This window comes from Camarhynchus parvulus, chromosome 2 (assembly GCF_901933205.1).
Source record: "Camarhynchus parvulus chromosome 2, STF_HiC, whole genome shotgun sequence".
In the NCBI taxonomy this organism is placed as follows: Eukaryota; Metazoa; Chordata; class Aves; order Passeriformes; family Thraupidae; genus Camarhynchus; species Camarhynchus parvulus.
This window is the reverse complement of record NC_044572.1, coordinates 104,472,570-104,486,366: the sequence shown is the minus strand read 5'-3', so window position 1 is coordinate 104,486,366 and position 13,797 is coordinate 104,472,570. Positions and strand designations below refer to the sequence as shown.

Genomic DNA, 13,797 nt, shown 5'->3' with positions numbered 1-13,797 from the left:
TTTAGTACACAAAGCAGACTGTTCAGGATAAGACTCTTATTTTGCAAAGTTTCAGAGATTTCAATGTATTTTGACATGGGAAAGAGTAAATAATCTACATGAAAAAAGCTGCATTTAAATATCTCTTGTTTTAAGAGATTTAGACTTACTATTTCCTTTCAATAAAAATTCAAAATTAAATCCCCAAAAGTCCTAAGGCTTCCATAAATGTCCAGGATATGAAATAAGCTAAACAATAATATAAAATAGGCTAAATATCATAGTCAGGAACTTTTCACTCTCCTTTAAATGCTGTTTAAGTGTATTAAAAATAAATTTAACAAAAACCACCAGGTTGCCAAGACACAAGGGCATCCAATTCTCAAATTTGGTGATAAAAGTCATAGTGTATTTTACACTGCCTGTTGTAAGTTCATACTTACAACAAACCTTCATCAGTTTTCAAGGTAAATAGAAGTTGTAAAAGTAAAATATACAAATGTTATGATTAGTAACTTATTATTCCATAGAATTTTCAATAAATACAAATATTTTTTACTATAGCACTGCATCAAAAGCACTCCTAGACTGTCCTAAGCCAGTAACATAATACCACACCCAAAACTTGCAAAGCTTTTTCATTTTAAACTGGAGAAATCCCTATAATCATTATGTGAAAAACAAAACCCTAGGGTGCCAGCACTGAAAACCAAGAGCAAGAGATACACAAATGTGCTGGCCCATAAGCAGTAAGATTACAGAATTCAGTGATGACTAGAAAGGGCTACTCTTGATAGCTCTTTTTTTTATACCAGCTCTCTAGTAATGCTGAAATATGCTCAAGATCTTAATGTTGCTACAAATCAATCTTAAACAGACAAAAATGACCAAAAAAATTAAGAAATTTTAAAAAATCTGTGCTGATACAGTAAAAAATGCAAATTAAAATGTAAAAGAACTGGCTATGGTGTACACAGCCTCCTCTTTCAAAATGCTTAAATATTACAAAACAAGATCAAAAAGTGCCCAGACAACTAAAATACGAGTTTTCATTATTGTATTTTTGCTCTACAATTAAAAAGGCAACTGAGGCCATTACATGAGCAAAAAGAGGTGCAGCTTCTTATTTAAACCAGTTTTATTCTTACCTTTCCTCTACGCCCATTGCCACCATCTTGATCTTCCCATTGCCAGTCAACTCCTCGCACCACCCTGGCACCTGCAAAGATTCCTCTTGCTGTAATTTTCTTTGATTTACGTCGAGACTCCAACAATACCCTGAAGTTATTAAAAGAAGAACCCACAAATGTCAACATAATAAAGGAAGTCCAAAACAAATCTTTGGGGACGGGAAGGAGAGTATCTTAAACCAAAAATAACCCACAACTGCAGATTTCAGTGCACGATTCACACAAGTAGTACAAAGGTAAAACCCCATAAACTTCCAGAATCTGATTCATTGAATGTATATAATTAGTTTTTAAAATTCTAACAATTTTTCTCCAGACTTCCTACTACCAGCATCCATCCTATAAATGCTTGTATATAGATCTGTACTTATATTATTATAATCATTAAAGGAAAAGCAGAGCCATATAAACACATCTGTGTTTCTCTTAGATGCACTCTAAGCCATTATTTCTGCCCCACAACCACCCTGTTACTTTTACTCAGAATTATGCTACTAAGAGCATCTCTTTTCCCTCTTCCCCCAGCTTTTCTACACATTTTTATAGCATCTCTTGGCAAATTTAAGTCATTATAGTAGCATCCATTTTTTCAGTCATATTATGTAGTTTTTTTCAAAGCAAACCTCTTTTCCTTCTGACTTCAGCAGAACTGAAGTAGATAAACCTAAATAGAACAGTTCACGATTATTTAACTATAAATAATCATCTCAAAAGCCACCAATTTTCATGTAACAAGTCTTCTTACTTCATACCAGGAACATGTTGCCAGACAAAAGAATTTTTCAGCTGACATTCGGAATGTTTCCTGACCACTTCAGGAAATTTCTCAGCATCCTGCTAACTTTTAACATCCAGCAGATGGCATACAAGGAAAGAGTTCAACTGTTACAATCAATGTAAAAAGCACATGAAAATATTGGCCATTTTTTTCCTAAGAAAAATAAAAGTTACCAAAACCACAAAGTAATCTTGTTTAGAGAGGCTCCTTAACTTACAAAACTGAGACAAAAACCTACATACATTACTTCATTATGCCACCCATACAATATCCCAGACCCAAAAATGAAACAGTAAGAGCTTATGCTTCCCTTCATCAAAATGTTCTTACATGTTCTCTTGCCATTTTTCCTGTGAGACATCCCTCAAATTCAACAGCACTGTTTTGCCCTTTTCTCCTCCCTAAAATAGTTAGCTTCCATCATTTATTCTCAGCTAAGCTTGATCCAATAGAAACAGCTCCTTGGCAGAAGAAGCTGCTTTCTAGATAAGAGCTCAGTGAAAGTAAACAAAGAAAGGAAGAAAGTGACAAGATGCAAAAAATTTCCAGCAATTTTTCACAGTGTACAATCTATCTTCAAAACTAAAACTTGTACTGTATTCACCATAACCAGCCTCTTAAAACTACAAAGGAAACCTCAGCTTAAGAAAGAAAAAAAGTCTGGCAAGCATTCTCAAAAGCAACCAGACTTAAAAAAAAACCAAATAAATAGAAAACATATGTATTTTGTCACCTATTCTCCTTTAACTACATTAAGACAGCATCTCGAAGTCCAACTTCTAAGTCTTGTTCTGCATTCAACACTGCAATTGAGAGTAAGGTTATGATACCCATTTGGTACCTAAAGCTACTGGTGTGAGCCTCCAAAAAAAAAAAAAAAAACAACAAAAAGTTCTTATGTTTTGATTAAGCCACTGACTTGGGCATCTGAGCCACAGTTAAAACATTTAAGCAAGCACTTGACAATGTAAACACAGACCCTGTAAGACATAATTTGAGACCTCAGGCTGCGTGCTCCAGCCACTTCCCTTAACTGTAAAAGAACTGATTAAAGCACACCACTAATTTACAGCATACTTGTAAATCTAACTTCTCCAAGAAGAAGATATAAATGTTGTCTTACACATCAGATGTCACATTCAAATGAGTACCATATCTAAAAAAAAAAAAAATTTTGATGATTTAATGAAAGACCATTCAGGAAACATCATAGAGGTGCCACCACAGTGTGTAGCCTTTACACAGTGTTTTTCCATAGCTCTCCAAGTATTTAGCAGCAGGCAAATATCACTGTTCTCACTTAACTGGTAGATGAATCTTGACAAAGAGGGGCTTTGGACTGAGACAAGTTATTTAGAGTCAAGAACACTTATACAAGGACACACTAAATGCAATTTTGTTCTGAGTTCTCCACTGAGAGATGATAATAGATGCTTAAGAACATGAAAACCAAGGCAAGAATAGAACAACCCTTCATAGCATCTTTTCTCTGCTTCCTGTAGTGAGCAGTTTAAGCAGTTCAAGTCAAAGTCCAGATCATTCTGTTTTCCATAACCTTCAAGGAGGGTATTTTCCCTCAGTCTGTCCACACCATTACTGAACCTAATTAAACCTTCACATTCAGAATTCATTGACAAATCTTTTTGTGATTACACACAGCATAGAGGTAATTGCCTTTGTTTTAAAGGCTTGTTTTAAAAACTAGGAAAGCCTCAAGGAGATTAAGCAAAACTGAATAATCATATCCTAACTTTTTTCTGTATTCCGTTCTTCCTAAAATTTCCATGTTTTCCAAGATCCAAGGACTTATCCTAGCTGTCTCCCAGAAACAGAATCTAACCTCAAGCCTCTTACTCTCTTACCTAATCCAAATTTCAGTAACCAAATGTTCAGTTTCAAAGTTAACCACAAATACCTGTTTCTACTTGATTTCATGAGGAAAAAGATAGGTTTTACCTTTCACTTCCCGGTGTGGTAATTCTGTAAAAACGATGCCTCAAGTGATGCTTGTCCCCATGATAGCAAACTGTGCACAAGTCATAATTTGTGCATTCAGCACATTTCCATCGGATGCCAATGATAGGCTGCTGTCGACAAGTATCACACATAGTCCCATCATGTTTGATACCTGTGGAAGGAAAAGAAAAAGGAAAAAAACCTAAAAACTTTGCTGCATCACTACACAGACTTCTGTTGCACATCATTATAACTTGAAACCACATACTAGAAATTTAACAATAAAGAAAGGCTGCTGCTTATACCCTATCAGACTGTACCACTGAGGGGAAAAGATAGTGGACTTTGCCTCGTATCTCTGGTTGGCAGTCTGTTCCTGAAATATTCTACCTTTTCTTAGCTTAAAAAGTTGAGAAGGCTATGTCTGCTTCCTTCCATCTATACAAAGGAGAGAAAGAAAATGAGAAATCTTTTAACTACAAGTTAAAAAGGGTCAGAAATGGGTTTATCAAAATACACAGGGCAACCTAGAATTTTATCTCTGGAGTACAGCTATCAACACACATTATATCACAAAGGTTACTGGGCTCAACTGTGTGTGGCAGCCTAAAAATTACTGCTTTGACCTACACATTTTGTACACTGGAAAATTTAAGTGCTTGTCTCTATTCTTTTTTTATATGGGAAAAAAATTAAGCTCTCTTGGATAGATGCCATTAGCTTCATGAAAATCTGTTACCATTTTTGAAGCATTTTACTGTTATTCTGGTTTTGTTTCTAAAACGAATGTGCCAGAGACAGACCAGATGTAACCCACCAGCATGAGCTCTGCCAAGCCTTCCACAAAAACTGATCCCAAGTCTTTAGCCTTACAGCTCTGCCAAGCTACAGCAGAGTAAAAATGATCAGTCACAGAGTTTCCATCCACCCATTCTAAATACAGCGAACAGCCACAAGTTTATAAAAAAAAAATAATCAAATTCTGCTGTTTGGAAAAAAATTAGCAATAGAAGAGAGAAGCACTAGCATTCAGTCTGTAGCACTAGACAGAAATGAGCACTAAGAAGCTAGAGTAATGCAGAATTTTCCCAATCACTTGCCCTTAAAAAAATCCCAGATCAATTTGAAATTAAGTGAAGAAAAAAAAATAGATTTTGCCCCCTCCAGCAGGGATGCTTTCAGAAATGAATGCCAAATTCACTATAAAGCTATTAGTCGCTTACACCCAACAGCTGAGCCATCTGTGGCAAAGAAAAATCAACAGTTGGAAAGGCAAAACTGAAGGAAATGCCTTCTTGTTTGATCATTTCCCAGAAACATGTAATAGCTGAGGTTGGAAGAAAGGTTTGGAAATTGTCTCTTCCAACAACCACTGCTCTAAACAGGGCAAACTAGAGCTGGCTGCCCAGGACCATATCCAGTCAAGGTTTTGAGCACCACCACAAACATACTCCACAACACAGCATATGCAACCATCCCTAGGAAAAAAACTGTTTCTTCTGTTTCAGTGGAAATTCCTGTATTTCAATTTGTGCCCATTGTCTCTTGCCTTGTCACGTGACACCACTGCAAAGAGCCTGGCTCCATGCTCTTTACAACATTCATCAGGTATTTATATACACTATTAAGATCTCCCTGAGCCTCCTCTTCTCCAGACTAAGCACCACCAGATCCCTCATTCTCTTCCTGAACCAGACACCCTTAAGATTCTTTGCAATACATCTGCAGCCCTTCACTTGAATCTCAGTATGGCCACGTCCCTCTTGCTCTAGGGATTGTACTGAAGCATTTTACTATTCTTTTGGTTTCAAAGCTGAAGTCTTCAAGAGTGGATGCACTAAAAGCACCGAGATATCTTATTCGTGTTTTTGTCACCTTGTTTAAAAAGACTAACTAGTTACAGTGCTTGGGGTTGAGAGGTAGTGTTTGTTTTGGTGTTATTTCTAACTGATTGCTAAATTTGTATTTCACATAGAAACAGAAGCTACACATCTCTTGATTATATTCTTTTTTAATGCCTGCTGAACTTTTGGGAAGGCATTTGGCCAAGAAATACATTTATTCTGGATGTGAAGGAACTAAGGAATTGGGTGCTGTAGGATTCTTCCACTTGACCTAACAGCAGGAAGAAACAGCAAAACAGCAGTATAATCAGGAATCATGTGATACAGAATAGGTCATCTCACTGTAAACTTAAATAAAAACTAAACACTTCTTGACAGTGGGTAAAAGCAGCTATGCAAAACTCAGCAAAATTTGTTTAGGAAAGATCAAGAAAAAAAAAAAGTACAAAGATATTTGACTCGAGTAATTTTATTGACCACAGGGTCTGGGACTTAAAAAAAGAACAGTGCATGTCTGTACTTGAAGTATCTGATCTAAAGGGACATTTCTGTATCTCATAGATCCCTAAACACCATCCTAATAGATATGGCCTTTCTTCATCCATTCCCTGACACATGATTCCAGCAGCAACACCCACTTCAGCACATGCCTCACCTGATCATGCTGCTCCATTCTTTTCATTATGCACGCAAAAGGTTTTTGCAGAGCTGGGATGCAAACTGCATCAAGAAATATACTAGGCTGGAAAACAGCCAGGAGGAAAAATATTCAGCTGAACTGGTTTCCCAATCTTCCCAATCCCATTATTTGAGGTGCTGCACAACCCTACTGCCATGAGGAACAAAGAATTGCAGGGCAGGAGCAGGCAAGTAATCCTGTTACAGAATGTCTAACCACTGCACCAGAGATCTGGAGGAAGAAGCAGATTTGTAGGCTTCTGGTGACAGTGCACTAAGAGACCTTGAACTTCATCTGCTAAAAAAAAGGGTAAAACAAGGTGCTACTATTGACCACATAATGTGATATTAAACTCTTATTCATGGCCATAATACAAAGAAAATTATTTAGATCAATACTATGTGTTAAAGAAGATTGAAAGAATTTAAGTTCAACTAGATATTATAGGTACACAAGCGTAGTAGGTTGACCTTGCCTGGCTGTCAGGTGTCCACTCAACCAGTCTCTCACTTTACCTCCTCAACAGGACAAAGAGTGAAAACAAAATGAAACAGCTTAGGTCAAGCTAAAAGTGGAATTATTTACCAAACATCATCACAGGCAAAAGAGATTTGACTTGGGGAAAATTTATAGCTAATTAAAAAAAAAGAGGATGGTGAGAAAAACTAAAAACTAAAACACCTTCTCCCTGTACTTCACCATCTTTGCAGAGACAACAATTCCTTCGTTCCAAATGCCTCTATCTCCCTGCTTCTTCCCAGGGTAGATTAAAACTACATAATCTTTTTGGTTGGAAAACGCCCTGAAGACCATCAAGTCCAGACATTAACTTAACACCACCAAGATCACCTCTAAACCACATCCCTAAGCAACATGCCTACACATCTTCTAAATACTTGCAGGGATGGTTATTCAACCACTCCTCTGGGCAGCCTGCTCCAGTGCTTGACAACCCTTTTGGTGCAGATGGGGAATGGAGGTCAGTCCATAATAGCTCCTCACACTTTTCCCCTGCCCCATCACAGGTCCTCTCCACAAGCTTTATTCCTTCAGGAAAACATTCTTTGAGCATGGGCTCCCCCATGTGCTGCAGTGAGGGTCCCTGCTCCACTGTGGCCCTCCCTGGGTGGCATGAGGACAACCTGCATCACTGAGGTGTCCATCTGCTGGTCAACCATCCACACCAAAACTCAGCACTGAGGACCTGACAGTGGCACTACAGATACTCAGGGGGAAGGAAGGAGACATTATGTCCAGTTTCAGACTAGTTTGGTTCTACCCCAGTGGACTGAAGCCTCATCATCACTGAGATAACGTATTTCAATTTACTTTTACCAAAAAGCAAAGCAGTTTATGCACTCTCAAACCATCCATGACGTAAATCAAAGTACAGTACATAAGTCATAAGAAAACCAGGAGACTGCATCAAGTGTAGGCTCTGGAGCCAAACTAAAATCCTGACCCAAAAGCAAAATCTGCCACATAAACTCTTCCCCTCTTCAAGGCTGTTGAAGAAAGCTTGAGAAACACAAATGTTACAAAGTTTATATTAGGAAAGAAAGCCTTCATTAAACTATTGGAATAAACTGAAGTGCCATAAAAACTTCAAAGTTCAAACAGCAGGTTACAGCTGACCAGTTCTGCACCAGAAGAGCACTCTAGCTGTCTAAACTGAGAGCTAGAGCACTTTAGCTCTCCAAACTGAGATAATGAAAAAATTTAACTTCTAAATATTCTTCAAAATTTCCTAGAAGAAGGCTATTTCAAAATGAAACAGGTTTTGTGTTGTATACACTTTAAAAACCAAAACAAACCAGGTAATGAGAAGGGTACTTTCACCATGCCTAGTTACTTTCAAATAACTCCTGTTTCCTTATGTCCCTTCACCTTTAGCACACCATAAAATCCAATATTCCTGATGTCCACATGCCATTAATGCTTTCTACTATTTGAATTTCAAATTCGTTTTCTACCTTAATGCCATACCTTATTTTCACTTTTCTCATCTCTTCCTAAATCCTCCCTGGATTACCTAGCCCACTATTCCTTTGTCACCACTTATTTACACATCAGTTTTACAGCCCTTCTCAAGTTTTTGAAGCCCATGCTCACTCTTACAGATGTGAAAGGAAATAAAAGTGGTGTTGCTCAAATTGCTATTTGAGTTTCTTACAAATAGGTTTTTTGTACTGAAGATAATTAGATGGCAATATACAGCTGTCCAGTAAAAGGATTTTAACAGTAAAGTTAGATGTACAAGGGGTATCCACATTCACTCAGTGTTAAACAGAAGACACCAGTAGTGATTTCACTTCTCAGAACAAACAAAATCTGGTTTCCAATGGAGTCATTACTCTCTACAGAACTGTAATGAACTAAAGTCCCTTCATACCATAATGACAATAACACCATCACGTAAGGGATACTTAAAAATTGATTTATATACACCCTAATTTAAAAAGCAGTAACAATGTTTTGTTCTTCCTATTCTTTCACCCCAGACCATTTTTACATTAGGGCCAGACTTCAGGTAAATTGAAAACAAAAAATTCTTAGAGATAACCAGTTAGATTCTGAAAAACTGCATGAAAACTCCAATGACTGTTCCCACAAAAATAACTCATCTACTAAATACACCATCTGGAAGTAGCCAGCTGACCAATTATTATTGCAGACACAAAATGCCAGACTTGCTAAAGCATGTGTCCTATCTGGTAAGGGAATCACAAGATACACAGGAAGGGAGAGGATTATCGTGTAGGAGACAAGGGGGAAGGGCAGGGAGAACAAAGAACATGTTTATTTAAAAAAACAGGCCTCCCAAGTACCACTACTCAGGAAGCTAATAATTTTTTTAATTTGTGAGGGCTCCTATAGGTATTTACAAGTAGCCACTAAAAAAATCTTGACTAAGACAACTTGCTGTAAATTACATTTGAAGTTCTAAAAGTAAGAACAAATAAATACACAGGATAAATCATAGGTGCTCTGTCTTTTAAAATGTTTTAACGTGTTTGACTTCATAATCAATTATGCCCCTTTTCAGGTACAAGAACCTATCAATACAATACAGAAAGCCACTCATCTCCTGCAGATAACACCCAGATTTTCAGTATTACCAGAATACAGCACATTATGCTTTCCACACTGCACTGATGCACGCTCCAGCTGGGGGATAATTCTGTATCAAGATTTCCATTTCCGGACTCCAGCCCCTCCGCCACCTCCCCTTATTCAAACACAATTTGGTAAATTCTTTCAGCAGGAAAATAATATTGTTACTTTGAATCAACTGTATAAAAAAGGAAATGAATGACAAATGAATTCTGCTCTACAGAAAGCAAATCTTCAGAAAAAGAATAAACAGAAAAAGTTTCTGTATTGCTCATGGCTATTATGTGAACATAGCCAGATGTGCTCTCTACAAACATGCTACTTGTCTGGCCTTTAGCTCAGGTAAAAGGCTGCTTTCCTTTCTAAACAAAAAGCTTGGATTTATAACTTTCTTGCTTCTCTTCAACAACTCAGAAAGCGACTCCTGATTCTTTTACAGAACACTGTCAAAAAAGAGGGACACTCAAGAGTTGTAGATCCTGGCAAAAGTCTACTTCACAGAAAAAACAGGATTTATCTGCAAGTCACTGAACAACCACAATGCACTACTGATGTATCACATCTGACCACTTTCTCCATTGAGGAGCCAGCTACGCAGGACCTACCTGAAGTTTTACTTCCATGTGAAATTTTGATTCTTTCCAAATCCCTGGTTTACCAATTCTTCTCAAGTGCTCTGTCTCACTAAAAGCAATGTGAGCAATGTAAATAGGACCACACCAAAGGGCAGCTAATACAGCAAGCCTGGTAGACATAACCAAAACAACCCCAAACTTCGTATCACAAGTCCTTCATGACCCAGATGACTACATCTGGAGCAAAGAGTTTATAAGACATTCTTCATGTAAATGAGTTTTTATTTTAAGAAGACCATCCTAGAATCTTAATAGCCCTAAGGCTATTGAAGTTTTCTAAGATGTTAACATAGTGTCACAATGCTGGTAATAGCCTACAACCATTGAAAGACAAGAACAGTTTATCTTTTAAGTCCATGAAGCATAGTTCTTGCATATATATGCACATACATTAATCAAACTCAACTTGCCTTTTTTTTTTAATAGAATGACCTTCAAACATTACTTTTATAACACTCTAAGTTCCTGATGCACCCCACTGTTCCTGGCTGCACAGGCCTCAAACTTAAGGCAGCAATTCCAGCTGCAAGCACCACCTCTAAGAACTTACAATCAAGACTAGTTTTGAACACATAATAGAAAGAACTCCCAGAAATAACCAATTTTTATTTTTACTATTTTACTTTTATATTTATCTTCCCTATAAACTTACATTGTGATTGTAAATTCATGAACCAGACAATTTTTTTTCATTTTAAACTATAAGAGCCATGACACACACTCCACTAAGTATCATCAAACAAAAAGCCACCCCATGCTTTATAACATTTTCTTGCTCAACATCATCATTAATACTACCACGAGAAATTCCTGATACCTAATCCCATTTACATTAATGTCCCTAGAGAAGTATCAAACTATATCATCCAAAGACAGTCATCACCATGGAGAAAAAACAAATCACTACCAAAAGGTGAAAGAAAGTGACTTACACAAGACTACAAAGTGAATCAGCAGTAAACGGAGGACTTCAGCCCAAACTGACAGCACCTTAACTCTATTAACTTTGCCCTTTTGTTACAGCTACTTTACAGAATTCTACTCTTCCTATCTCCAGGGAATAAAGACCTCAAAAGTAATTCCCACTAGCAAAAAGCAACCCTGGGTACTTCCGCACAACAGTTCCATGAGGATGAGGATGATGTTCGCCAGAAACCTCAGGAAGAGAAAGACCATTTTGCTAAGCCTGACAACAGCAATGTGTGTGACACAATATACACGGTTTTATCTGAAACAGAACTTAAAATTGTAATACAAAAGTATAAACAGAAATTAAAATCAGAAGGAATAAAGCAAAAAATGGAAATAAAAATGTGACAGTTTTTAAACTGAATATTAAGTCTAGGCTTCCAGATACAGTTAAGAGGACACCATCTGCTTGCAAATATGTCAGGCAGGGCTAGAACAAAGAGCATTCGAGGCTCATATGCAACATTTATGCATATGCTTCAGTTCTAAGCAGAAGCAGTCCCACTGGTTTCTACAGGACATCAAACACAGGTAAAAGTTTGTAAGCATAAACATCTGCAAGACAAGGACGGACAACTTGAAAGACTCCTCTTTCTTGTTTTAAAGCCCACTGCAAAAGGATTTTCAAAAAAAATCATCATCATCATCATGCCAGCAGAGAGGAAAATACCCAGTCACTGAAAAATTAAATCCATCTCAAAGGGTAACCATGCAATATTTGGGGTTCTTTCCTTAGCAAAGTTTTTTGTAATTAGTTAGAATGAATTCCATGGTTCTGTCTCCTCAAAAGTGTTTTAGCTTTAAGTACTGCTATAATTTTCCTTGCTGTAACACTACACGTAGCTGGCACAAAGATGGTCTCTCCATCACGTTCTAAATGAAAGACATACTACAAAAGAGTACAGCTCAAGTGCCTCAATAAATCAGTGCAAACACCTCATTACTGAGGCAATCCTGACTGGCCCAAAAGTCACCTCACGATATTTCTGATGAAACTTAACAATATATACATTTTTCTGCCTGAGTTTTCACTGTAAAAACAGGTGCTAAAATGAACATTTCTCTGCAGTGTTTGCAACACTAACACTGCCGCATAATGTCAGCGCAGATCAAATTCCATTGTCCAAAATGACAGGATTTAAAGCATAACTATCGAGCAGCTAAGTAAAAGAATGAACTCATGTGCTTCTTTTCCTCCCAGTACCTTTACTATTTTACAGCAGCTCTGGCAATACAGATAAAAGGCAACGTGCAGATTACAGGCACAAAACCACAGTATTTCAACCACTTAGTGTAACCTTTACAAAAAAGGTAGTACACATATATTCTGCAATTATCCCTATACTTGATTCAAGGATGACTGCCAGTATTTTACAAAACTGCTTTGAAATATAAATTCAAGAAGTGGGGATCGGGGCGTGAAAGCAAACCCAAATCTTGATATATCACCCTCTCTCCACCTCCTCCCCAGCACAACAGGAGCCTGCTGTCTGTGGCAGATCACTTTTGCTTTGTTTCCAATTTAGCAGTCCCGGGACATCTTCTGTCCCCGCGGCCCCGCGCTGTAGATTGTCCCAAGTTTCCGTGGACACACACACACAGACACACGGACGCGCACAGACAGACATCCACGCCCGGGCAGAGGGAGGGTGCCTGACTCCCCCCGCCCAAATCCAAGGCAAAGGCGCACCTCTAAAAGGGGAAGAAGGAACGGCGCAATCCGCTCCCCAGGACGGGACCCCGAGCACCCCGGGGTGCTGCCCCCCGCACCCAGCGCCCTGGGGGCGGAGGTGCCTCCATTCCCCCCCGCTCACCGGTGGGCGCGCTGTCCAGGATGCGGAGGTCGTAGGCCCCGGAGCAGCGGTAGTTGGCGGCGGTGCCGTTGTCCCACACCACGACCACCTCCTCGGGGCTCTCGAAGCTGCGCACGGTGCCCACATGGCCCTCGCCGCCATCCTGCTTCCCCCACTTCCAGTCCGGGCCGCGGACCACCCGGGCCCCGACTCCTTCCACCATCACCCGGTTGTTCCGCGAGCTGCTCATCCCTGCGGCGGAGCCCTGGGGCGGATGGAAGGGGCGCGCAGCCCGCAGGCGGCGGAGGGGGACCCCGATGGGGGCGGCTACCTCGGGCGCCGGGCGGGAATCTCCGTCCGGCTCTTCTCCTTGCTTGCTTGCTTGCTTGCTTGCTCGCTTCTTGCTCGCTCGCTCCCCTCCTCCCTTCCTTCCTCGCTCCCTACGCGCCCATTCCCCGGCCCCAGCGGCGTCCCCCGCCCGCTCCCACCGCCGGCCCCGCTCCCGCCGCTACATCCGGGACCTGCGGCCGCGACGGCGCCGGCTCCAGGGAGACCGGCGCGGCCGCCCCCGCCCCGCCGCGCTGCGCATGCGCGAGCGCCGCGGCGGGCGCGTCGCTCGAGCGCCCCCTGCGGAGCCGCGGCGGGCACTGCCGCGCTCGCCCTGCCCCGGCCCGGCCCCGGGGCTGTGCCCGAGGGAAGGGCCGGGCGCGGAGGAGCCAACCGGGGCTGTTCGTCCCTGCCGGGAGGGCTGCCGGAGGCTTCTCAGGGTCCCCAGCCCGGCCACTCCTTCTGGAATCGCGGCGTCCTGGTGCCGAGTGCTGTGGCGCTGCCCCGCCCGGCCTTGAGGTGATAATGCGGTG

At 40.3% G+C, this 13,797-nt stretch overlaps 1 protein-coding gene across 2 annotated transcripts in view; it reads right to left on the bottom strand.

Annotated features, from left to right (window-relative positions):
• Positions 1 to 13,423, bottom strand: part of MIB1 (mindbomb E3 ubiquitin protein ligase 1) — a 77,102-nt gene extending 63,679 nt beyond the window's left edge. For both annotated transcript variants that reach the window (XM_030943614.1, XM_030943615.1), the window contains exons 1-3: positions 12,959 to 13,423; positions 3,904 to 4,075; positions 1,128 to 1,257 (exon numbers count right to left, since the gene is read on the bottom strand). In XM_030943614.1, coding sequence (XP_030799474.1) covers positions 1,128 to 1,257; positions 3,904 to 4,075; positions 12,959 to 13,187 — 531 coding nt within the window. In that variant the 5' untranslated portion in view covers positions 13,188 to 13,423. The remainder of the gene's footprint in view (positions 1 to 1,127; positions 1,258 to 3,903; positions 4,076 to 12,958) is intronic.
• Between the last annotated feature and the right edge of the window lie 374 nt (positions 13,424 to 13,797).